The sequence below is a fragment of the Heloderma suspectum genome, chromosome 6 (genome assembly GCF_057233095.1).
Source record: "Heloderma suspectum isolate Gila_16-S chromosome 6, 16-S_ref, whole genome shotgun sequence".
Taxonomy (NCBI): Eukaryota; Metazoa; Chordata; class Lepidosauria; order Squamata; family Helodermatidae; genus Heloderma; species Heloderma suspectum.
The window spans coordinates 9734383-9759758 of NC_139463.1; the positions used below are offsets into that span (position 1 = coordinate 9734383).

The 25376-nt window shown below is 46.4% G+C and overlaps 1 protein-coding gene across 12 annotated transcripts in view; it reads left to right on the plus strand.

The window, feature by feature from the left end:
* The window catches only part of TBCEL (tubulin folding cofactor E like), a 35699-nt gene extending 11408 nt beyond the window's left edge, over positions 1-24291 (plus strand). For 7 of the 12 annotated variants that reach the window (XM_084803592.1, XM_084803587.1, XM_084803589.1 and 4 more), the window contains 5 exons: positions 2786-2967; positions 5501-5757; positions 8554-8683; positions 10605-10721; positions 21231-24291. In XM_084803592.1, the coding sequence (XP_084659718.1) occupies positions 2786-2967; positions 5501-5757; positions 8554-8683; positions 10605-10721; positions 21231-21549 (1005 nt within the window). In that variant the 3' untranslated portion in view covers positions 21550-24291. Of the gene's footprint in view, positions 1-87; positions 2968-5500; positions 5758-8553; positions 8684-10604; positions 10722-21230 lie in introns of all 12 variants that reach the window. The other 5 variants (XM_084803597.1, XM_084803594.1, XM_084803595.1 and 2 more) reach the window with 2 other exon arrangements.
* Positions 24292-25376: the final 1085 nt, after the last annotated feature.

The window sequence follows — 25376 nt, forward strand, 5'->3', positions numbered from 1 at the left end:
CCATTCACTCCTCCAGTCTTCCACAATCACCAGTATCCTTCTACCCTAATGCTCAGTAGACCCACTTTTCTTGCTCTTCATCTCTAGGTTCATGGCTCCTTTGGATCCCGAAACGTCAGTCTGTTGCCTTCAGCTGCTGCTTCCAAGCTTCTGCACTCTCTTCTACCATGTGGGAGTGAGATAAGGAGAGTGATAGAGTCATTCTTTTACTTGGCCTTTCTGTTCAGCTACTCTGGGGCTTATGAGCCTAGCTATATTTCCATTGGAAAGATGGTTCTAAGGGGTAAGAGGTTAATGAACCTCATAGATTCCCTTCATTCCATTACAAGCAGGACAGATGGCTAAGAGCATTCATGTCCTAGAGCAAGAGTGCATAACCTCAGGCGCAGAGACCCAATCTGACTCTTCAGGGGTGTCAGTATGGTTCGTGAAAGTCCCCACAAGGCCCCTTCCCTTCCCCCCAGCTATCATTTGTTTGGTGGTTTCCTGGCTTTTTGCAGGTTTTCCCCCATTCCAGAGGTTGAAATGCCTCTCCTAAGGCTTCGTTACTGACAGTAAGAGGTTTAAGTTAAAATATCCTGGTACACAATAGGAGGAGATGGACTCCTCTGATTGTAGTTAGTGGCAAACTGCAGGTTGCCGTTTTGGCTGAACCTGGCAAAATATGTACTGTAACTATTAAGATTAAGTCGTGACTTGAGCTCCTGGTTTGTGGGCAAACTACGACTTGTCCAAACTTGGCAAACTATGGTTTGCACTTCTTCTTTTTTTGTCTTGATCGCTTTTCATAAGATCCCTGGTAGTTCCAGCCAAAGGTCCAGCATCTGGCTTCCTGCAATCGTTAGCCAGATGCCTCCAAGAAGCCCACAACCAAAACACCAAGGCCAACTCCTCTCCTGCTGTTTGGAGGATAATAGCAATGCACCCTGGTCAGAGAGCACAGGGAACGTAGCTGTGAGAGGCATGGGAGGCCAGCCTGAGTGGGGGTTGCCTCTGGCTGCCTGTCACACACACTGTGCAGACATGTGTTTCAGCCCAGTCTTACCCTGAAAGGAAGTCCCCATTTCACACACAGACCACAACCCATCCTGACAACAGGCTGTTGTCCAATAAAGACCACTCTTATACGAATTCAGGCCATTGATCCATCAGGCTCAGGACTGTCAGCAGCCCCTAGGAACATAAGAGCTGCCTTATACTGTGTCAGGCCCTTGATCCATCTAGCCCAGTATTGTCAACACTGACTGGCAGCAGTTCTCCAGGGTTTCAAGCAGGAATATTTCTAGCTCTACATGGAGATGCCAGGGATTTAAGCTGAGACCTTCTGCATGCAAAGCAAGTGCTCTACCACTGGGCCATGGGAAGGATCGTTCCCCGGTTTTGCAAGCTGAACTCTTTTTTTCTCTTTTTTCTTCTCTCTCTGTTATTGTGGTGTCCTCATCAGAATATTGTACTGTTGGGAAATTGAAGTATTGATTAGGTTGTTGGTAATTTTGGTATTGTTTATTTCACTTATAAAGATAAAATAAATAAAAATATTTTTAAAAAGCTGTGGGTTTTCTAGATCGTAGGCTTGTTCTCTGAACCTTTATTTAATTTCTTTTAATTGGTATCCTGCCCAACTGACCAATGTCCCCACGGTAATTTTCAGTTGTAAAACCCCAAAGCAACACCAACATAACCAATACGAAAATACAGCAAGAACATTAAAAAATATTGAATAGGTAGCAGTTAAGCTAATAATCAGAGCAACAGATTAAAGATTAAATGCCTGCTTGAAGAGGAAGTTCTTAGCCTGGTGTTTACACATTTGCAGTGAGAACGCCAGGTGGATCTGCCCGGGAAGGGTATTTCACAGACCGGGGGTGGGTGGGTGAGGACTACAGGGAAGGGTCTTTCCCTGGTAGCCACCCATCGCACCGTTGTGGGGAGCGGCACTCAGAAGAGCCTCGGAGAGGCAGGAACATATAGGGGAAGGTGGTCCTTTTGGTATACTGGTCCTAAGCCATTAGGTCTTTAAAGATCAGCACCAACGCTTTGAATTTGGGCCTGGAAACTGACTGGCAACCAGTGCAGTTGACAGTCCTCTCAATTTTGCACAAACATCTCCTTACTTTGCAATTATGTCACCACAGCCTTTTATATGGTTTTTAAAAAATGAAATGGGGTGGGTTTTCTTGCCAGAGTAGAGGTGTGAGTAAGGAAGTCCACAGCTGGGCCTTACAGTAGAGCTACAAGACCAGAGGCCACAAGAGATTGTCCATCACCTCATGCATACAGCCTTTTGCCCACACGGTTGCACATTTTTTTCAGGCGATACGCAATCTCAAGAGGGAAAAACCCATAAAAACTGGGAATTTCAGGAATCACTTTTTGTTGTTGCTAGAAATGGAATTTGGTGCATGCAAGATAGCAGCAAAGATGAATAGCCCCCTGGGTAAAATAGCCCTTTGACAAACATTGGCGGCTGTGAGTTGTTTTTTCTTTAGCTGCCATTCAGGTGGATTTTATGAAGCCTGCCAGCTACCTGCTTTTTTCCTTATCAAGCCTTTTTTAAGGGTGTAATTAAATGAACCATTGAGGTGAACAAGCAATTAGCCAATCAATTTAAATCAGCAAATAGCAACAGTATGAATTACAGATAACTATCTTGAATGCTGTTAGAATCCATATCATTCTTTGACTCAGTGAGCTGCACTGGAAAGCCTTGGGTTTTTTAGATGACAGAATATTATTTGAGATCTGATTACTGCCTGATATGCTTCTTTCTTCCTTTCCCTCCCAGGTCAGTAAAATTGTGTCGAATGTCCCACACTTGGAGTTTCTAAACCTGAGTTCCAACCCTCTGAACTTGTCGGTTTTAGAGAGGACATGTGCTGGGTCTTTCTCTGGCGTTCGCAAACTTGTGCTCAACAACAGCAAAGCTTCCTGGGAAACAGTCCATACGATACTGCAAGAATTACCAGAGTAAGCCCAAAGGAACAGGGCAGGAAAGGGGGCAGGTGTTCTTTGTGTACAGATTGGAGCGTTGAATAACAAGTTGCGGAACTTTGTCTAAGTGACCATGAACCAGGAAGTCCATAGTTCAAATCTTGCTGAAGCCACAACATTCACTAGGTGGCCTTAGGCAAGCTGTTTTCTTTACAAGGTTGTTGTAAATATTGCTGAGATAATGGGTTGGATCCAAACATGAGATCCATGTAGAGCAATCCTAATCCCCTTCAGACAGCTGCCTGAAGGGGGTTAGGATGATGCAGAAGTGCCCCTCCACTGGTGAAGAAAAGCTGCCCTGGCAGGGAGGTTGCAGCATCTGCCACAGAGGTCCCTGGTACAACCACGGATATTTTTGAAGCTGAAAATCTGCTGGCAGTAGGCCCTAAAAAGGGGCATTCCAAGGGGAGAGCAGTGGTGGGATGGCAGCAGCCTTGGATCAAAAGCCTCTTTACTCTCGAGGAGGCCCCAGGATTAGGCCCTTCCTCTATTCCAGCCTGGGGCTGGTGTACCTAATTCCCCTCTCATTGGAATCAGTGCAGTAGGGAAGAAAGGGCACAGAACTGTGCAGGGACAGTAAGGGAAAAACTACCACACACACACACACACACCCCTCTTGTCTTAACCAGCACAAGGCAGCAGGGCATTGGAAGCGGCTTCATTCTTACAATAACCCTGTGAAGTAGGTCAGTATTGGGGAGCTGAGATCATAGTTCGCCCAAGGCGAACTAGCAAAGGCAAGACTTGAACCTGGGAGTTCCTGGTCCATAATAGAGTCTCCAAGGCACTACAGTCTTTCCACCCTACTTCCAACTTAGGCCTGGTCTTTTCATGCCACAGAATGAGGCAGTTAAAGGGAGTGAGCCACTCTGTACTGCAGGTAGGGGTAAGTCATATTTGAATGTTCCTCTACATTAAAAACGCCCTACAAATAGCCATCTGGCACAGCAGGCTGGGGTCTAGAACCATGCTTTCTGCTATGCTAACTTTCTGTTTTTTTCTGAGATTTTTTTATGTTGCAGAGTATCCAAAAATAATATGCTCCACCTGCAGTCTAAAGTGGTACAGTCCAGTCTGTCATAGTCCTAAATAGTCTATAACCTCATTCTGCTGTATGTGCAGATACATCTTTTATTTTCAAAAGACTGAGGCTACATTTTGATAATGCTGGTTTGGACTTCACATTAACTCTGAAGTAATTAGTGCATTTATGCAAAGCTACATGATCACTTTCTAAACGTATGGAAGTCTGACCATCAAGCTGACGGATGATGCTGATAGGGCAGTGTATATATTGTGCTCTTCTGATGAACTCTTCCATTATCAGGGTCAGATACGTTGCTAATGGAAATGCTGGCTTCTTAATGAAGATAAATGGAAGGGAGAGAGGCTGGCTGACAAGCTCCAGTTAAAGGTCTTCTTGCATTTTTCATAAGGACCTAGATGTTCGCTGCAGTATCCTGCATGGGGCCCAACTTGGCAACAGCTTCTCCTTAAAAACATACAAAGAGCCTTACTCGATGAGACCAAAGGCCCATCTAGTCCACCATTCTGTTTCCACAGTAGCCAACTAGATATCAGTGGGAAACCCACAAGCAGAATGTGACTGCAGTAGCATCCTCCTGCTCATATTCCCTAGCAACTGGCATTCAGAGGCACACTTTCTGATACTACAGATAATATACAGTCATCAGGCTAGTAGCTGATTCTGCATTTGTCTCATCCCCTTTTAAAGCCAGCCAAGTTGTGGCCATCACTACACCTTGTGGTAGCAAGTTCCATAGTTTAGCAATGTGCTGTGAAGAAATTTATTGATTTATTTCATTTCTATACCGCCCAATAGCCGAAGCTCTCTGGGTGGTTTACAAAAATTAAAGTCCTTCCTTTGATCTGTCCTGAATCTCCCACCATTTAGCTTCATCGGATGACCCTGGGTTCTATTATTAAATGAGAGAGGTAAAAACCTATCCCTATCCTATTTCTCTATACTATGCACAGTTTTATACATCTCTGTGAAGTTTCTATCCTCTTACTCACCATTTTTCTAACTTAAAAAATCCCAAACATAGAAACCTTTTCCCATAGGTGAGTTACTCCAGCCTCTTGAGCATTTTGGTTGTCCTCTTCTGCACTTTCTCCAGACCTACAATATCCTTTTTGAGGTGCAGATACCAGAATAGTATGTGATATTTACAAGTGTGGTCACACCAGAGATTTAAAGAAGAGCATCATGATATTGGCAGCTTTATTTCCAATTTCTTTCCTAATGATCCTAGCATGGAATTTGCCTTTTTCGCACTGGGGCAACTTTTCCATCGAGCTGTCCAGCACAGCCCCAAGATCCCTTTCTTGGTCAGTCACTGCCAGCTTGGACCCCGTCAGTGTGTACATGAAGTTTGGACTTCTAGCCCCAATGCGCGTCACTTTACACTTGCTTACATTGTATAAACTTGTCTCTGTTTACATGGAAGCCTTGATGTATCAGACCATTTTAAATTTTTACCTGCAGGTTGGAGGAACTCTTCCTGTGCCTTAACGACTACAAAACAGTGTCTTGTTCTCCAGTTTGTTGTCACTCTCTCAAGTTACTCCACATAACTGACAATAATCTCAAAGACTGGACTGAAATCCGAAAGCTGGGGATTATGTTTCCATCGCTAGACACGCTAGTCCTGGCCAATAACTACCTTACGACCATTGAGGACTCGGAAGATTCTCTGGCGAGGCTGTTCCCAAACTTGCGGTCCATCAGCCTGCACAAGTCAGGTGAGGTCTTTAATGAAGTATGTTCCTTGAAATCAGAATTCAAGCCTTGTAAGTGTTCCCCCTGCACCTGCAGCACCCCCCCCCCACACACACACACACAAAAACATGTCCCTTGCGGTGAATGAGCTGCTGAAAATGACATCATCTTAGCCCTGTTCAGGCATTCGCCTCAGTGTATGAGGGCTAAAACCAAGGGTGCAGAAGCTCAGACTCGGGGGCCAAATCCAGTCCAACTGTGGTTCCAGTAGTCATTCAGGGTTTCCCAGATGCCCCAACCCATTCCCCCAACCACCAATTGTTTGGTGGCTTCCTGGCTTTTGTCCAACTCCTCCCTCATTCTGAAAGGTTAAATGCCTCTCCTAAGGCATAGTTACTGGCAGGAAGTAAGCTTTAAGCTAAAATACACTGGTATTTTGACCCTGCCCACCACTACAATTAGGTCCTCAGGCTGAAAGAGGTAGAGCTCTTCAAGTGATCGGGAGCCTGTTTTATCGGGGGTCCCCAGCTGCGTGGAGAACTCGGCTGGCATTCAAGCACATGCAGGTAGAGCTCCCTTCAGACCCTCCTGCTCAGTGTGAGGAGGTTGGGGACGGAAGGGGTGGGGGCACACAGAAACATAGGAGGCAGGGTTGCATGAGCAGACCTGTCCTCTGACATCGTTTTATCCCTCAAGCATTCAGGCAAACACCTGAACAGGGCTCTTCTTCAGAAAACAGGGGCCGGGCTGTGCCCACATTAAATTTTCACGTGGGGTTCGTTGCTCACACTTAAACTAAGCCTCACCACCAGGGGAGCAGAATTTTTCAGCTTCTGGCCGTGCAGTTTCTAAAGCACAAAGTTACTGCATTGTGAAATGTAATCATGTTTACCGTTGATGCCTCAGCCATGTCAGTGCAATTCTTGATTGTTTTTGACTCTCACGGGCTGGGAGAGACAGGAGAGAGCATTGGGAAATTATAAGCTTTTAGAGAAGTGAGGACAGAACATCTCATCAGCACTCAGAACTCATCTTTCCATTGTGCAAAACACTTGGAAGTCACTCCGTCCCTCTCAGAAGAAAGAGAGTAACTCCTTCCTTCTGTTGGCTTCCAGTTGTTTTCCGGGCCAAATTCAAGGTGTTGGTTTTGACCTTTAAAACCCTATATAGTTCCAGCCCAGCCTATCTTAAGGAGTGCCTCCAGCAACACCAGACAGGTTGCTTAACAAGATCAGCCTTGGATGGCCTTCTCTCTGTCCCATCATCCAGGACAGCTAGGCTGGTGAGGACAAGGGACAGGGCCTTCTCTGTGGAACCCCCTCCCTAGGGAACTCCACCATGCCCCCTCTTTAATGAGCTTCTGCCACACATTAAAAACATGGTTGTTCAGGCAGGCATTTGGGGTAGGTTAGGGTATTTTTAGAAATATGATGTTTTTAATGCAGAATTTTATTGTTTTAAACTGTTCTTTTGTTGTACATCGCCCAGAGTGGCTGGGTGACCAGCCAGATGGGCAATTAATAAATTTAATAAATAAATAAATAAAAAAGTTGTGCAATAAGGTACCATGACTGACCAGGGCTGGCCCTACCATTACACAGGGTGAGGCACCCTTCCTCAAGTGGAAGGTACAGAGGTAGTCTTAACAACAAGGATGTTCTTGATTTGCTTGGCTCATCGTTTTTTACACTAGGTTGGCGGTAGTGGGAGAGGGCGTTATTCAACATGGGTTTTCTGTCTCATGCACACCAATGTATTGGTCTGAATCTGGGGCTGAGATTAGGTCTATACCTGCAGCAGCTTGCAGTGGGACTGAAGTGCTAGAATGGTGAGGTGCTAAACTGAACTATACCACTTCAGATTGCTGGTGGGTGATCACCTTTTCCAAAGGCTGTCCCAGATTTAAAAATAAATATCAAAAACCACTAGACGGGGTTGGACTGTTTCTCCCTGATGTGCTAGGTTTCTACGAAATCTGAGAGGTGTTTCAGCAGAGGAACATTTTAAAAATGTTATTGTTCATCCACAATGGGGTGGGGAACTTTGGGTGGTTCAGGGGGCAGTTCCAATCCCCTGGACCCACTGGAAGCTGCACTCCTGCCGCAACAGCGCAACCCCCCCTCCAAAAAAAACGGGGGGGGCATAAGCCTCTGTAGCAGTTTCAAGCTAAATTTGTCCATTCTGAGCCACTGTAGCAGTTTCAAGCTAAATTTGTCCATTCGGGGGTGGGGGGGAGTAGGGGCAGTGGGGCCTACGAAGGTGCCTCATCGACTCACTTCTTCTTGTCCCCCACCAGGGGTAACAAGAGGCACGCAAGGGAAGATTCAGCCCGCACTAGGAAGAGCAGCTCTTCCCAGCACTGGCCAAGTCCCCCTTCGCCTGCATCTTTTCCGTTCTCTCTGATCTGAGATTGGAGATAACATGGTGATTCCCCTGTGCGCCGCTCCCCTTCCAACTGGAGGCCAAGTCCTGCCTCCTGGTGGAAGCCGAGGTGGGCCAGACTGGGGAGCCTGGCAGGCCAGGTCGAGCCCACTTACTGAGGGTTCTAGTGCCTGACCTACAGTCTGAAGTCATACACTCCATTCTGCCATCTCATTTTGTTGCATGCGTAGCCCCAGCCTGAGGTTAATTGATAACAGTTTGTGTGCAGAGGCTGGTGGGTGCATTGAGGTCTCCTTGTTTCCTTTTCCAGTTGATTCCATACATACAGCACGGGCTGTTATTTGCTGATTTCTCCCGCGCTATATGGTCTTGTGACGTGCTCCATGTTTCCAGCATCAGCACAGTTTTCCTTGCTTAAGTGCTTCCTTTCGTTAAAGCAGGTCTGCAGTGCTGGGAAGACATTGACAAGCTCAATTCTTTCCCCAAGCTCGAGGAAGTGAGGTTGTTGGGGATTCCTCTCCTTCAGTCATACACCAACGAGGAACGCAGGAAGCTGGTAATAGCCAGGTCTGGAGATCTTTGTTGTTGCTGTTGTTGTTCTGGCTTAATGTAACAAAAATTGTGCCAAAGCTTGAGGAGCTTATTTTTTTTTTATTTTTTTTTGGGGGGGGGGAGTCCACAGTAAGAAGATACCTTTGTGTTCTTTAAGCGCTGGACTCCTAGCTGCGGTAGCAACCTCACAGCCCTTACTCCCGAGAGAAGACAGAACCAGAAATAATTATCTCATCGCAGACGTTAAATTCTTCCACATGTTGTGAGAGGAACCGACTGGCAGACCAGGCTGCCAGCATGGCAGCCCACTTGGCTTTTAAGCATGCAAAAGTACCGTCCTTAAGTACCTCCATTTTTAAGTCCAAGCTGAAGTAACAGTGGCAGGAGCTTTCAGGAGGACCAACAATAAGCTTCTTGAGTTGAAACCAGTACTCTGATGGCAGTCAAACAAGTCACTTCCATTGCTGAAGGAAGGGAGGAAGTTGTCCTGGCTTGTGTAAGCACTGGGAATGGTGTCCCTACCCATCAATAGCTATTGAGAAGGCCCACACATATGTGTGCCTCGCAGTGTTCTCGTCACTGTTACTTGCATCTTGCTGGAATGTCCAGTTTCCAAGAGCACAGCAGGCCTTTTTACATACCCAGTTCCTGTTCCGAAACCATTCATTCCGGGTGACACATTTGAAGATGAGTGCTCCATCCATTCTGCTTTGATAAAGTGTTCTGTGTTACTCAAATGCTGTTAAAAGGAGTTGTTTGTTTTAACAGGATTGGAGATAAACTCCAACAGTTTAAATGGTTCCTCAATTTAGTATATTGCTTAATTTGCACCTGCTGCATCCTGTCACCCTCTCTCCGTTGGAGACCTTTGGACTGTTGTGTTGGTTTTTGGTTCCTCCTGAGCCTGCCAGAGTGAAAGGCAATGAACTGGCTGATCAGGCTGCCAGAACAGCACCCCAGCATACCATTTGTCACATAGTGGCTCCAGTGAGTGATTTTTTGGTCCCTGTTTTTAAGCCTGGATTGATGATATGGCACTGAAGCTGTGGAGTGGACAGAGCAACAATAAACTCGTTGATCTTGGACCAGTCACATTAATTAAGATTTAATGCACCTTTTGCCAACGCTGCAGTCAGGAATTTGTCCTTTCTCAGCTAAGGATTGGCCTTGTTTCCTTTCTAGGGAAAGACATTTATTGGTGCACTTCCTTTATATTCCTAAAGAGAATAGGCTGGTTATCCTTTCCTGCTCTTCTTCCTTCCTCTTAAGGCCTCAGGAACTAGTGGCACCTGGCTATTGATGAAAGGTGGTTTTGCACATTACCTTACTAGAAGCGTAAAGGCAGCTGCTTGAATTGTAATGTGGTACAGGACACAATATGGCCTAGATCTCAGTCTGTCATGAAATTTCTACCTTCTGCAATTCTGGTGCAATCTTGTTCTTAGGTTTTTTGCATTCATAAAAGTCTGATGAACAGGCCTCTATCTGAAATGATTAAAACATTTGGATCTATAAATCCTCTTGCTCTCTCTCTACCTGAGAGTCAGCTAGGTTTCTGTTCATGTTCTGTGTGATGGGGCAGAAGTATTTTGCAAGTTTTTTTTTAGTGAACTGATCTGCAACCACTTTTTTTTTTTAAAGCATACCAATATTTTATGAAGTGCTTCTGAAAGCCAATGAAGAGGGTACTTGAAGAATTATCGGATATATTTATATTCAAGTCATAGTACATAATCTTAAATCAAATGCTCTCTGCAAGGAAACTGTATAAAATCCCATTCCTTTGAGAGCTACATTTTTGGGTGTTTGATTCTGGTGAGGAAATCCCCTGAGAACACAGTTTTCATCATTTTTCACTGGTGACTATTATGCTTGGGGGGAGGGGGGTTTGTCCTTGTTAAGATGTTAATGTTTCCTCCTCTTTTGTACCTGGCAGGTTACCATCTATCACTAAGCTGAACGGGAGTGTCATTATGGATGGAGAGCGAGAGGACTCTGAGAGGTTTTTCATTCGCTATTACATAGACTTTCCCCAAGAGGAAGCCCCTTTCAGGTGAGATCTTTTGACCCCAGAATTTAGAGTTGGCGAGTGTGACTGGTGTACGATAGTTTCTAATTTTCAGAATCTATTTCACCAGGTGCATGAAGTGTGAACCTCAAGTTGGCAGATTTCTATACATGTGCTATTGGGGAGGGTGTGGTGGTGGTTGTAAATAGTGAGGTCAGAGGGAATTAGAATGACAAAGTACAGACAGTGATAATTACATTAACAATTGCAATTCACAAAACGTTGGGTAATAAATACAGACATCACTGCATTGGTGCAATCACACTACATGTGTTAAAAACAAACAAACCCTTTTTCTCCTTATTCAGACCACAAGAAATAGAGTAGTATCTCTTGATGAATTCTGCTTCATAGTGTCTTAAGAGACCGGGCTGTACCCTTTCCGCAGTTCAAGTCTTGCCTCTGCCAGATGCTCACTAGGTAGTCTTAGGAGCCTCAGTGTGCCCCTTCCATCTTTAGTATGGGAGTAATAGTACTGACCTACCTTGCTAGGTTGTTATAAGGATTACTGAAAGAATCTAAAGCACTAGACAAATATTAAATGTTGTGCATATTTATTTTTGTGTGCCATGCCACCGGTGTACTTGTCACCTTACAGGGGCTACGTAGGCAGCATAGACAAGTCACTGCTCCCAAGGAACGTAAAGGGAAATGGAGGGAGGAAAAGCCCAAAGATAGAGAGGGAAGAATATGGATGGATGGCATTGCACATAAAGCTTGGTTACAGTTGGAAATGAGGATTAGAAAGATGAGCCAAAGGGTACATAGAAAAAGAAGGGAGGTCAAATGCAATACTTCAAGGCTGGCCTTTGGATATTCATTACATCGGCCAGCCATTGGACAGGCATGTCTTTGATACTTCTTCCTGCAGAGTACACTCTTGCTCCTTTATCAGTTCACTGCCTTGTAACCTGCCTCACAATTCCTGGAAATTCATCCCATTTTGGCACGGTGAATTCATCTTGAGAATGGCATAGAACATCTAGCCTTTTTGGTTCAACCCACTTGCAAGTTGTAGCGACTCCCAATTTCTCAGGAATTATTTAATGTGAAAAAAATTCTGGTTTTCACTGTGCAGAATAAATTTTCCAGTAAATTTACTTTTGTGGAGTATTTTTATCCTGCTCCTAAGTCAGAAAGGTTCTCAGACTGGCTTACAAATAATCACCAAAAGAGGACAGTCCTTGCCTGCAAGCTTACGATCCACAAAGACATGACGCACAAGGAAAAGGGTGGTGTGAGGGAAGTCTTTCAGCAGGGCTGGTGGAATGGCCCTGCTTCCGGCTCTCATCTGCCTCAGTACAGCCTGCTGGAATGGCTGCTGGAGATGAGAGTTGAGGAAGGAGGAGCCTTTGTGGAAGTGGTCTTCCGGGCTGGTGGAACGGCCCTGCTTCCGGCTCTCATCTGCCTCAGTACAGCCTGCTGGAATGGCTGCTGGAGATGAGAGTTGAGGAAGGAGGAGCCTTTGTGGAAGTGGTCTTCCGGGCTGGTGGAACGGCCCTGCTTCCGGCTCTCATCTGCCTCAGTACAGCCTGCTGGAATGGCTGCTGGAGATGAGAGTTGAGGAAGGAGGAGCCTTTGTGGAAGTGGTCTTCCGGGCTGGTGGAATGGCCCTGCTTCCGGCTCTCATCTGCCTCAGTACAGCCTGCTGGAATGGCTGCTGGAGATGAGAGTTGAGGAAGGAGGAGCCTTTGTGGAAGTGGTCTTCCGGGCTGGTGGAATGGCCCTGCTTCCGGCTCTCATCTGCCTCAGTACAGCCTGCTGGAATGGCTGCTGGAGATGAGAGTTGAGGAAGGAGGAGCCTTTGTGGAAGTGGTCTTCCGGGCTGGTGGAATGGCCCTGCTTCCGGCTCTCATCTGCCTCAGTACAGCCTGCTGGAATGGCTGCTGGAGATGAGAGTTGAGGAAGGAGGAGCCTTTGTGGAAGTGGTCTTCCGGGCTGGTGGAATGGCCCTAATTCCCTCCTCATCTCCTTCAGCACAGCCTGCTGGAATGTAACTGCAAGCCTGTTCGCATAACTTCTGAATAGTTACCTGGCACCGAAGTAGAAACTCTGGGAAGGTGCACGTATAAGGTGGGTTTAACCTTCATTGAAGGTTGACATAAGGGCTTTACGTAAAGAGAAACAACCAGTGAAATTCCCTGGGGGCTGATCAGAGCTGAGCCTGGAAACTGTGGAGTCTGCCGATGACTGAATGTGCATCACACTGAGAAACACTGTGTTTTGCTGGAGACCCAGAATTATGATTTGTTCCCAGGGCTGGTCAGTGACTTCATGTAGTTAATGAATTAGTCCTTGTGTCACATGCTGCAGGGGAGATGTGGAGATCACAGTCCCTGCAGCAATGCAGTTATGGCCAGTACTTGTACGCAGGCAGTTGCTCTTCCGGTTTCAGTCGGCTAAGCCTTCTGCTGAGAAGCCGACTTCCTCTGGAAATGAGTTCTAATCCTTCTGTTTGGTGCCAGTGCAAAGGGGCTAATCCTCTTCCATCTGGTGCTGGATAGGATATGCAGGAGGCTGAAAAATCCCCCTGTTTCTTTACAAAAACAAAGCCTCAAGCTGCAGGGATTTATGGGCCAAAACCAAATGAATTTAGATGGCATGATCTGTACACCATTTTTCTCATGCCTTCACGAAGGAGTAAAAGCTCAACCAGCATTCAAGCCACCAGTTGGAGGGCTAAGCCCAGCCTTCCCCAACCTGGTGCCCTCCAGATTTGTTGGACTACAACTCCCGTAATTCACAGCCAGCATGGGAGTTGCAGTCCGACACATCAGGAAGGCACTAGGTTGGGAAAGGCTGGCTTAGCCACTCACTCGCACTTTGTTATGCCCAAGGACCAGCGCATTTTTGAGAGAGGTGCCTCGACACCCACTTGGTGAAGTAAGAGTGAGGTGTGCAAGCTGGCCCAGGCGCTGAAAAAGAGGGTGGGATTCAAGGAGGAAGTCGAGGTGCAAATACGGAGCACTGGCCCATCCAGAGGAAATCGGTTGCTCTCTGTGGGCTCAAAACAACCATGTCCTGGGACCAGAGGTCCAGAAACCCTAAAGGACAGTACTACTTGGAGCAGCCTTTTAAATGGGGAGGCTGCAGTTCTTTGAGTTCATAGAAAGGGCAGAGAAAAGGGCTTGGGCAGGGGGTATCTGCAAATCAGCCAACCTGTGGCTGCTTTTGACCCTGTTGGAGAAAGGCCTTATTTGCATTGAGAGCAGTACTTCCCTTCAGCATTTCCTCAGGCTGTGCTCTGCACTATATGTGCAACCTTTTGTGTGTGTGCAGCACCAAACATCGGAGCATTGTGGTACTGGGCACCTGAACACCCCTCCTGTAAATTTAATGGTGGGTTTCCCACAGTGATGAGACGCATGTGCCAGTCTGCAGCGCTAATATTGGATCTTTTAAGGTGTTCTGTTTTTTGTCTTCCAAATGTTTCACTTGCATTCCAGCAAGTTGTTTCTGCCTGTTTCACACAGGTTGTCTGTAGAAGGGGTGGGGGGCTTGCGTTTGGCTTCCCCCTCCTTCATAACCTTTAAACAACACAGCATCTCCCTCCTGCCCTTCTCTGCTCAATGGCCCCTTTGTCCAAATGCCCTCATCTGTGTGGGGTCCCTAAGAGCCTTGCGCAGCCATTGAAGGCTGTTTTCCCGCTCCACAGAGCTAGTGTGCCATTTCAGGGATACCTTTGGACTGGGTTGTATATGGGCAAGATGGTGTCCCCAGTGGCTGGGGTTCAGGTTCCATATCCTGGACTTTGAGCCCGTGTTTGGTGTTCAATCTCTGATGCATGTGGGCAGCTTTTTCCCCTCCTTAACCCCATTTCAGTTTCGTCGTGTTCAGTTTATTACTATGCTGCTTTTCCATGGTAAAACCATGCTCAAAGTGGCTCACAACAATTTACACAATAAAATACAAAGATTTATAAATAATTAACTGCTACAAATCATAACAAGGTTTAAATAATCACATTAAGAAATATATGCTAGGATTAAATAGTCCAGTAATAATTATGCTAAAGTCTAACAAAGGAAAAATAAACAAATCCAAACAACCAAAATAACTGCAGAGGTAGCAACCTTTGTAGCTGGAGGCAGTCACTCAGGGCCCTGCCCTCCTAGGCCAGGTGGAGTGAGCCAGAGCAGTAGGGATCTGGTCATGCAGGATTCACAGTTAGATGGTTTCTAGGCATCTCCAGTCCATATTACAAACAAAGCCGCTGCCTCTCCCCGCCCCCGGGCTTGGAATCTTCCAGAACAGCATCCTTTTATGTAAGGATAGTAGGTTGCATGTCCCTGCCTCCACCTATTATTTAAGAGATTTCTGAGTCTCCTTTTAGAGTCATGCACTAAAATAAAACGCAATACATCACTGAAGTCAAGAACATATCAAGGATCGTCATACACACTATAAAAACAACAGTAGAATCTGGCAACAGTAAAAAGGTACCCATGATAGCTCAGCTTAATGATTTTAAAAATGGTTTAAAACGACTTTCAACCTTTGTATAACCAAATTAAAGCAGCAGCACCAAATGGCCTGATTCACATGACATGCCATCTCACCAGAGATTAAGTTACCTGTGGGGGCTATCACATCATGCTTGTTTTAGGGTTATTTGAGGGATGTCTAACCCTCAAACATCCTCTGCCGCCTGGGTTCACACACCACAAAAACTTATGGGTGCCCGGCATGACACATGTCTCCACGGGTAAATTAACCCACGATGGGCTGCTGTGTTGTGCAAGCCAGCTTGGTATTTGTCTAAGAGAAAGCAAATTGATACAGAACAGGTCTGTGGAGCCTGTTCACAGGCCTGAATTGATGGGGCCATAGTTATTTCAGTCAGGATAGAATTTCACAGATGCGGAGCCACGTCCAAACAGGCCCTGCCCCATGCACCTACCAAACTAACTTTCCTCACTGGAAACTGCACAAGCAGGGCCTCCAAGGCTGATCTCAAAAGTGTGGGCAGGCTTGTACACATGAAGGCGGCTTTTCAAAATGAAAAATGCAATTCTATGGCAAGTCTTGCACAGAGGACAAATCATCAAATAGAAATCCCACTGATTCATTCAGGTTATAGAATTTCAGTACATGTTGGCAAGAACTTTGGGGATTGAGTGGTTATGAGTAGCAGCAGTGAGGAAAAGCAGCCAGATGTGCAGGACATTCAGCTCCTCTTCCGGACCACTGGAAGATCTGCCAAAAGTAGTTTCTGGACCACTGACAGATGCTGACCACAGTATTGCTAAGTATGCCTCCACTCTTGAATCTACCTGCTCCCTGAGATCTTCTGAGGCCCTGCTCCAGAACTCCCCCTCTCATCTGAAGCGTAGTGGGAGGTCATGAGAGATGGCGTCTTTTCTGAATCTTAATTATTATTATTATTATTATTATTATTATTAAATTTATTAATCGCCCATCTGGCTGGTCACCCAGCCACTCTGGGTGATGTACAGCATACAATAAAACAGTTTAAAACAATAAAATTCTACAATAAAAACATTTTCTAAAATACCCTAACCCACCCCAAATGCCTGCCTGAACAACCACGTTTTTAATGCATGACGGAAGCTCATTAAAGAGGGGGCATGACGGAGTTCCCTAGGGAGGGAGTTCCACAGAGTGGGGGCCATCACAGAAAAGGCCCTCTCCCTCGTCCCCACCAGTCTAGCTGTCCTGGCTGATGGGACAGAGAGAAGGCCATCCGAGGCTGATCTTGTTAAGCGGCCTGTCTGGTGCTGCTGGAGGCGCTCCTTAAGGTAGGCTGGGCCGGAACCATATAGGGTTTTAAAGCCAACACCTTGAATTTGGCCCGGAAAACAACTGGTAACCAGTGCAATTCCTTCAGCACTGGAGTAATGTGATCTCGCTGGCAGCTGCCTTTAATCAGGCGAGCCGTCGCGTTCTGTACCAGCTGCAGTTTCCGAACCGTCTTCAAGGGTAACCCCATGTAGAGCGCATTACAGTAGTCTAAACGAGAGGAGACCAGGGCATGTACTACCGATGGGAGCAGATGGTCGGGAAGGAAGGAGCGCAGCCGCCGTATCAGATGGAGTTGATACAGCGCTGTCCAGCTCACAGCTGACACCTGAGCCTCCATAGACAGCTGGGAGTCCAAAATGACCCCCAGGCTGCAGACCTGGTCTTTCAAGGGTAGCCGTACCCCATTCAACACCAGGTCAACATCCCCAAAGCTCCTCTTGTCTCCCACCAAAAGTACCTCGGTCTTGACAGGGTTCAGCTTCAGCTTATTCCTCCCCATCCAGCCACTCACCGTCTCCAGACATTTGGACAGGGATTCTACAGCCAACCTTGGTGAAGATTTGAATGAGAGGTAGAGCTGCGTGTCATCCGCATATTGATGATACTGCGCCCCAAACCTCCTGATGATAGTCCCCAGCGGCTTCACATAGATGTTAAATAGCATCGGGGAGAGGATGGAACCCTGTGGCACCCCACAAGTAAGTGGCCACAGGTCCGAAACCTCCTCTCCCAGAGCTACCCTCTGGTACCTGCTGGAGAGGAAGGACCGGAACCACCGCAATACGTTGTCTCCAATGCCCAACCCCTCCAGGCGGTCCTGGAGGATACCGTGGTCAACAGTATCAAAAGCTGCTGAGAGGTCGAGGAGAACAAGGAAGGAGCATTCACCCCTATCCAGAGCCCTCCTCATATCATCTACCAAGGCCGTTTCTGTCCCATGCCCAAGCCTGAAGCCTGACTGAAATGGGTCTAGATAATCAGTTTCTTCCAAGTGTGCCTTCAACTGCACCGCCACCACCCGCTCAATCACCTTGCCCAAAAATGGCAGATTTGAGACTGGGCGAAAGTTGTTCAGAACTTGAGGATCCAAGGAGGGCTTCTTTAAGAGCGGTCTTATCACTGCCTCCTTGAGGGCTGATGGCATCGCTCCCACCTCAAGGTGGGTTCACCACCGCCCTGATCCCCTCACCCAGTCTCTCTCTGCAGCCCATAATGAGCCAAGTTGGGCAAGGATCAAGTAAGCAGGTGGTCGGCCTTACAGATGAAAGCACCTTGTCCACTTAATCAGGAGGAAGAAGCTGGAACCGATCCCACAAAACCGGTTTGCCACAGACTGCCTCTTGCTCACTAACTGTATCCACAGCGTGCAGAGTAACACACCTAATCTGATCAATTTTATCTGCAAAGTGCCTTGCCAAGGTCTCACAGGAGGCCTTAGAATGCTCCAGTGGTTCTGGAGCCACAGGACCGACCAGGCTCCGGACCACTTGGAACAGCCTCCTGGGACAGCACTCTGCAGACGCGATAGAGGCAGCATAATATTCCTTTTTTGCTGCCTTCACCGCCATGTGATAGGCTGAAGATACAGCTCTAGCCCGTGTCTGATGGTCTTTGGAGCGAGACTTCCGCCACCGGCGCTCTAGCTGTCTCGCCTCCTGTTTCAGAGCTCGTAACCGCGGATTGAACCATGGTGCAGTCTGAGCCCTGTTCAGGGGGAGAGGGCGTTAATAGATTGTTATGGTGTTCTTAATACCTTAATGACATAATTTTGGTAATATTGTCTTTTTTTTTTATGTTTGCCACCTTATTTTTTTCTATAGAAAGGGGTGTTAGAGATGTTGAAGAAGAAGAAAAAATGAAATGTGTTCAACATTTCTGTTGCAATCATAATGGCTAGAAACCTGTTTTTTTCTGGGGGGTTTTGAGGGCCTGAGATTAGTGTAAAATGTGGGTCCAAATTACATGCTGTGCGGATGTGCTGCTCATATAAACATATAGTAGGCACATGAGGACTAAGTTTAAAAATGAAGGAAGTTACATTGCTGTGAGTTGCCATCTTTCTGAGCTGGGGATATAGGCAGGCTCAAACAAGGGCCGCTTCCTCCAGTTTGGAGTCCAGCTGAAAGAAAATCCTCTTGTAGCCCTGTCAGTCAATTCTGTCACTTCATTTTGCTTTCTTAGCCTGTGCTCATTTAACCTGTGTAGAAAATATTGTTTTGGTGCGTGGCGTATGGGAGACCTCTGTCGATTGAAGTGTTTCCAGACACACCTGAAATCACACTTTTGCTATGCTCAGGATGAGGCGGACTTTCGCCTCTTTCCAACAACAACCTTGTCGCTCATACTTCCACCAAAGCAAAGTTTGTGATAACTGCAAAGGAAAAATAGCAGCCCTTTGGGGGCCATGCTGGATGAGTCATGGATGCTGTTATGACGTGTTTTCTTATGCCAACGATTAGAGTTGTTGAAATTGCACTCTTGGAAGCTCCTTACCCATTCACTTCCCCACTGCCAGTCCAACTGCTGTTGGCAACAGCAGCGTTTCTAAAAATGTCCATCTTCCTCCTCTCCCAAGCAGTAGTTTCCCACACAGGCTGATTGTTATCTCTATGTTAATTGCAAGAGCAGGGACAGCAGCCTTCACTCGAGCACTCTGCCCCGATGAAGGCCAGTTTTGTCCAAGATGCAGAGGAAACTGTAGTGCGTTGCGCCGGTTACCTCCTACTCCAGGCAGACAGAGGCTCCGCTGTTGAGCGAACATTCCTCCATTTAACATGAGTCCCGTGGGGGGCGGGGGCTCCCTCCCCCGTTGCCAGGCTCCGTCTTCCCCTGACAGAAGCAGTGACACAGCAGCGATCACGTTTACGCCCCGAGTCGGACAGGAGACAAAAGGAGCTTTCAGTCCCAAGCATCGCCTAGAGACTCTGAAACGTTACCTCCTCTCAGCCACTCTTTGTCTTTGTCTTTTCAATTACCTTGTACTTTGGGTTGACTTTTTGCCACTTTCCCAGCCCAGCAGAAGAGATGCTTCCTCCTCATTACTAATCAGAGAGATACCTGAAGTGAGCTTGGGTGGGGGAAGAGGAGTGAGGCCACGAATCTCTACCCAGGGGGCAGAGAACAAAGGAGCACCTCTTGGAAGATGGAGAAACATGTTGAGCAGATTCGTGGCTGTCCAGGCAGGCACTTCCTCTCTTTCCTTCTGTCCTCCCTTCTGTTCATGAACCTGTGTTGTAAAATGAAATTCAGGGCTGCCTGCCCCTGGCACAACCTGGATAAGGGCGGAAAGTGGGCAAAAATCATGTCATTGATGGCTGGTAAAATAACATTACATTTTCACTTTGGAATAAGTAGAAGAAAGGCAGATCCCTGCTTGTTCAGCTATGACAGAAGGTCAGGCACTGGGACTGTTGCAGCTTCAGATTTGCTCTGTGTCACAGAATCACAGAATAGTAGGGTTGGAAGGGGCCTATAAGACCATCGAGTCTGCAGCCTAACATGGCAAAGGACACTGGACCACTGAACACTACTAACTGAAAGAGAAATTCCAGAGCCATGTCACTCTCCCTAACCACCGCTGATTGGATTTCACTCGGCAGCAACCAGTAGGGCTATGCGTGTGTGTGTGTGCTTGTGTTTGCATGGCAGCTTTGGGGTTAGCTTATAGAGCTTTAGAAACAGTCTATAATAACAGTAAGAACTTGAAATTTCAGTGGCACCATCCCTAAAGATGCACAACCCACTACTCTGGACTCACCCTGAATTTTCGTAACCTCTCCCTGCAGCTGTCAGTCCAATTATGACTCTTGTTCATTTATCTATGATATAAAATATCCCATCCAACCTTAAATACATGTGATATTTCTGGGGGTGGGGTGGGGTGGGGTGGGGGACAAAATTGGGGGCCTGCCCCAGACATAGAAGTGTCAAGTTCATTGGCTTCCAGTTGTTTTTGAGGCCCAGTTCCTACTTTTGTGGGTGTGGATCCGGAGTATGTAAAATACTTCCTGCCCTATGAACTCAACTGTTTTTAAGGACTTCTGAGGTCCTGTTTGAGGTCCTTCACCATTTGCAAGCAGGGGTCAATGACCAGTATAAAGCCTTTTCTACGGTGGCACCGAGGCTCTGAAACTTCCTTCAGGGGGTTCATTCAGCCCCTTTAGTTTTGGACTTCTGGTAGCAAGCAAAGACTGTCTTCTTCATAGGGCATTTCCAATCTTCTTAGCAGCCTTGGATTAAAAGCCCCTTTACTCTCGGGGAGGCCCCAGGATTAAGCCCTTCCTCTATTCCAGCCTGGGGCTGGTGTACCTAATTCCCCTCTCATTGGAATCAGTGCAGCAGGGAAGAAAGGGCACAGAACTGTGCAGGGACAGTAAGGGAAAAACTACCCACCCACACACACACACACCCCTCTTGTCTTAACCAGCACAAGGCAGCAGGGCATTGGAAGCGGCTTCATTCTTACAATAACCCTGTAAAGTAGGTCAGTATTGGGGAGCTGCTTAGATTTCTCTGCTGGTTATATTGTTGCTCTGCTGCTTTACCGATCCTTTGCTTCGATTTTTTGTTTCCAATTTGTCTTTTTTTACGTTGCTGCCTTGAAGGGCCTTGGTGCAAAAAGCAAGTTAAAAATATTTTAATAAGATAAATATTTACAACACTGAGAATGCCACAAAACACCTGGGAGTCATAACTCGTTACTTTTTTTTTTCCTTCCCCCACCTTTCCTAGGTATCATGAGCTAGTGACAAAATACGGGAAGCTGGAAAAGCTGGCAGTGGTAGATCTGCGGCCCCAGAGCAGTGCAAAAGTGGAAGTCCACTTCAAAGACCAGGTGGAAGAGATGACCATCCGCCTGGATCAGACAGTAGCGGAACTAAAGAAACAATTGAAAACGTTGGTCCAGTTGCCAACCAGCAGCATGCTTGTTACCTACTTCGACCACGAAGCTCCCTTTGGTCCTGAGGAGATGAAGTACAACTCGCGGGCGCTGCATTCTTACGGCATTCGGGATGGAGATAAAATCTACGTGGACTCCAAAGCCAAATAGCCTCCCTAGCTTCAGGGGGCGCATGACCACGCACTCTGCCCCATGCACGCAGTTGAAGAGCTTTCTGCAGGGGGATTTCATTTTGGTTCGTTGGTCGAGGTTTGGTTTTATATACCTACCAGGTAACTTCTCTAGCCCAGGTTCAGGCCCAGATCCGAGACATGCACCCTGATCCAACACAGGTTATTGTGGTGGATGATTTTAAGAGGCGGTACCAGACTTGAAGCATGCGTGTGCGTTTTTCTTTGGTTGCTCCCAACTGCTCTGGCATACTTGTGACTTCAGCATGAAAGGCTTTCTTCAAAGCGTAGAGAGTTATTAATACAGTCAGTCAGGGAGTTCAGGCTTCAGACCATACACGAGGTATGCGTTAAAAAGATTTTGTGTGGCTCTGGTTCACTCAGCAGTCAGACTCCAATTACAAATGCTTGCATTGCCATCCTTTCGCCAAGGTGGCCTGTCTCATTGTTGCCTGAGGTTAGGTTGGAAGGAAAACATTCTATAAGCTGTGTTCTACCACACTTAGATCTGCAGCATATCCAGCGCCCTTCTGGATTTCAGTAGGCTGAAGGAGATAAAAAATCTAGAGGCACACGCACGCACACTCGCACTTCGTAGCTTCCAAAGCACAGCAACCAGGGCTCTCTGCTAAACTGTGATCGCTTTGGTAACCTTTTTTGGCTTGCTAGCTCTCCAGGATAGCATAGGGGCCCACTCGGTGCAGAAAGCACTGGGTGGTAAAATGGATAGCACTTTGAATTGTGGGCCATTGTGTGTTTGCTAAACTACATTATGAAGGTTCACTGTCCACTTGGTTGCTGAAATATCCCTAAAGTCGCAGATGATTCCTGTGATGATTGTCACTCTGTTTGCTGAAGGACCCTGAAACACTAGTACTGTGTGTGTGGTGGGCTTTTTTTTAATATCGTGAATTTTATATATTTATTGTACCCTTCCTCTAAGGAACAGAGGGTGGTGTACATGCTGCTTTCTCTCTCTCTCTCTCTCTCTCTCTCTCCCCCCCCCCCCATTTTATCCTGGCAATAACTGTGTAAGATATGGCTGGTTGACTGGCTCAAGATCACCCTGGAGATCTTCCAGGCAGATCTGGGCTTGGATCTCCCTGATTCCAGTCCTACACTAATGGCTATACCACAGTGGAAACCAAAGCCCAGGCCATTCCAAATGTTCACTCCTGCTTAGCACTTCTAAGGCAACAAGAGACGCAACAGAACTACTGGTCCTCTGAGAAGGTTGCCTGTCATATCACTACGCAAGTTGCTGTTCTGGGCTTGCCTTCTTCCACTCAAAAGGTGTGTCTAAAACAATGAGTTGGACAGAACCATAGCGGGTGGGCTTCTCTTACATACCCTAATTTTGCCCAATTTTAATTGGGGAGGGATGGCGTGCTTTAGTTATCAGAAGTTTTGGAAGCTGCCATAAAGGGTGTGCAAAATGCTGCCCACTGTTCTTATAGACTCTTTCTCTACTCCTTCTCCCCCCGCCCCAAGCCATTTTATGTAGCTAAATCCTATTTATGCTGCTTCTAGGAAATCCATTCTCTTTTTTAATGTTTATTTTGTAAATCAGGCAGGGTTTTCCCTCAGCAATGCCCTTCCATGCTCAACTGTCAGTTTGACAAGTTGAAAACTGGAGAATTGCTCAGTTTTACACATGTACATTTAAAAGGGAGAGCGGGGGGGGGGGGGTTGCAATTTTCTTTCCAAGCAGTGTCTCTGGGCTCTTTTTACCTATGAACTTTTGACCTTGGCTACTTTACTTCCGTGCCCTGACATATGAGGTTTCTTTCCCATGATGCTTCTGTTTTCTCCTGGAGGCTTACACACACACACACACACACACACACACACATATATACACACACACACACACACACCTCCAGAGCTTGTGCATTTTTCCCTTCTCCTTATTTACAAAAAACTGCATTGTGGAAAATCAAAATGTCTTGTTTTTTTTATGGTAGGGGAGGTGTACCCCTGGGAGAAGCCCCACCTGTATGCTAAGCAGAGAGAGAGAGAGAGAGAGCGCTCACATAGTGTGAGGCGGGGTACAGTTCTGAATCCCTCAGTTTTGAGCTGCTGCTTTCTCCTGCGAACCGCTAAAGATGAGCAACAGGAAGCAGAGCCAAGCCATGGTAGTCCGTTCTCTTTATTTCACTGACTCCGGTAAGGAATAAATTATATATATGTGGAGTCATTCCAGAGTAACGTGCTGAAATGACTCTAGGTTTTATAAGCTGTGTTGGCTAGCTAAGGTTCTTGCCTGCCCATCTGGGTGGCAAAACACCTTTTTGCTGCCCTGCAATGGAGCACCAAACCAACGCGTTTTATGTACGATGGTGTGTGTGGGCATGCGTGTGTGTATATATTTACACATAACGGGGAAATGGTCATGTTAATAAGATATTTTATTATAAAGCAAAGTTTTATTGAAAGATAGGGTTGTGTAATATTAGACTGTTATTTCATCTGTGGACCTACTGTATAAAGTACGCTAGCACTGAAACCTGGGCCAGAAGACTGATCCAAGTGTAAAGGAATGGCCGGTCTGGTCATGCAGAACAGTGTTTCTCGCCTTTCTCCTCGCTCTAGTATTTATACAGTGGTAACAGACATTAATGAGATATTTTAACTGCTGGCCAGCTCTGTTCACTTCACAGGTGTTGGCATCTTAGAAGGAAACATCCTACATATTAAAAGTCTGTGAAAGGAATCCTTTAAAGATCCGTGTATCTGTGTGTTTCTGTTCTCAAAAGTGAAGGCCATTATCAACATCTAAACATTGTGTGCTGTGTGTAACAAACCCAGAGCTGTATCATCTCTGCGTATGCAATTTTAAAAATTGGAAACCTGCAGCTTGTATAATTGATGCAAGTCAAAGTTTTGCATATGTTTACGTTATTCTGCTAGTCACAGTGGAGAGGGAAGGGAGACAGAGCTAGGCAAGGGTTCTGCCTGCCCTTGGCCACTGGAAGCTTTATTCAGCCATCTCTCTGGTCATACATTGACTGCACATTTCCAAGTCCTCTTTCCATTCATAAGAGCTAGAAACTGTCTTTGGAAGCTGGACTCCGAACCCAGTATCCTGTTCTGCAGACTTTCTGCACTTACATGGAATCCTGGACAAACCTGTCAGGATTGGGAGAAGCATGAGTAAGTTAGAGGTAAATTGTTTAAGTAGTTCAGGTATTGCAAGGCAGAAGAAGCATAGAGCAGGCTTCTTCAGGTACTTGCATCGCTCACACACACACCCTGCCCGAACACATCATTTCTTTGACCAGAGTTACATATTAAAGCCAATGGACCATCCCACATTGCAGATGGCACCAGCATCATAGACTACATTCTCCAACTTTGCATCTTGCACATGGCATCGACTGAACATGCATTTATTTTATTTTTTCAACATATGCACCAAAAGTGTTTTACACAGCCTTCCCAGGCTTTTGACTCTGCAGCTGCATAAAATGCTTAAACTGATGCCACACTGGATTGTTTCTGAGTCGATTTCTGTAGTGGAGGCTGGTTTTGGTCGTTGATGTTTTGTTAAAGAATGTATGCACAGAGTTTGTACTACTTGGTTGTTCACCTGGTGGGTGCCATCTCATAAACTGGGTGTGTGAAGCAGTTATCCCCATGAGATGTCAAAGATGATTGGCTCTAAATCACATCAGGCAACCACAGGTTTATCCTGTGTCAGCCATTGCTTGAAACTGAACTTACGAAGCCACCTTCAGATGAAGCTCCCTTTTGTTCACAGTTTTGAAGTTGGGGGACAAAAGATCATCCTGATTGTCAGATCTGTTG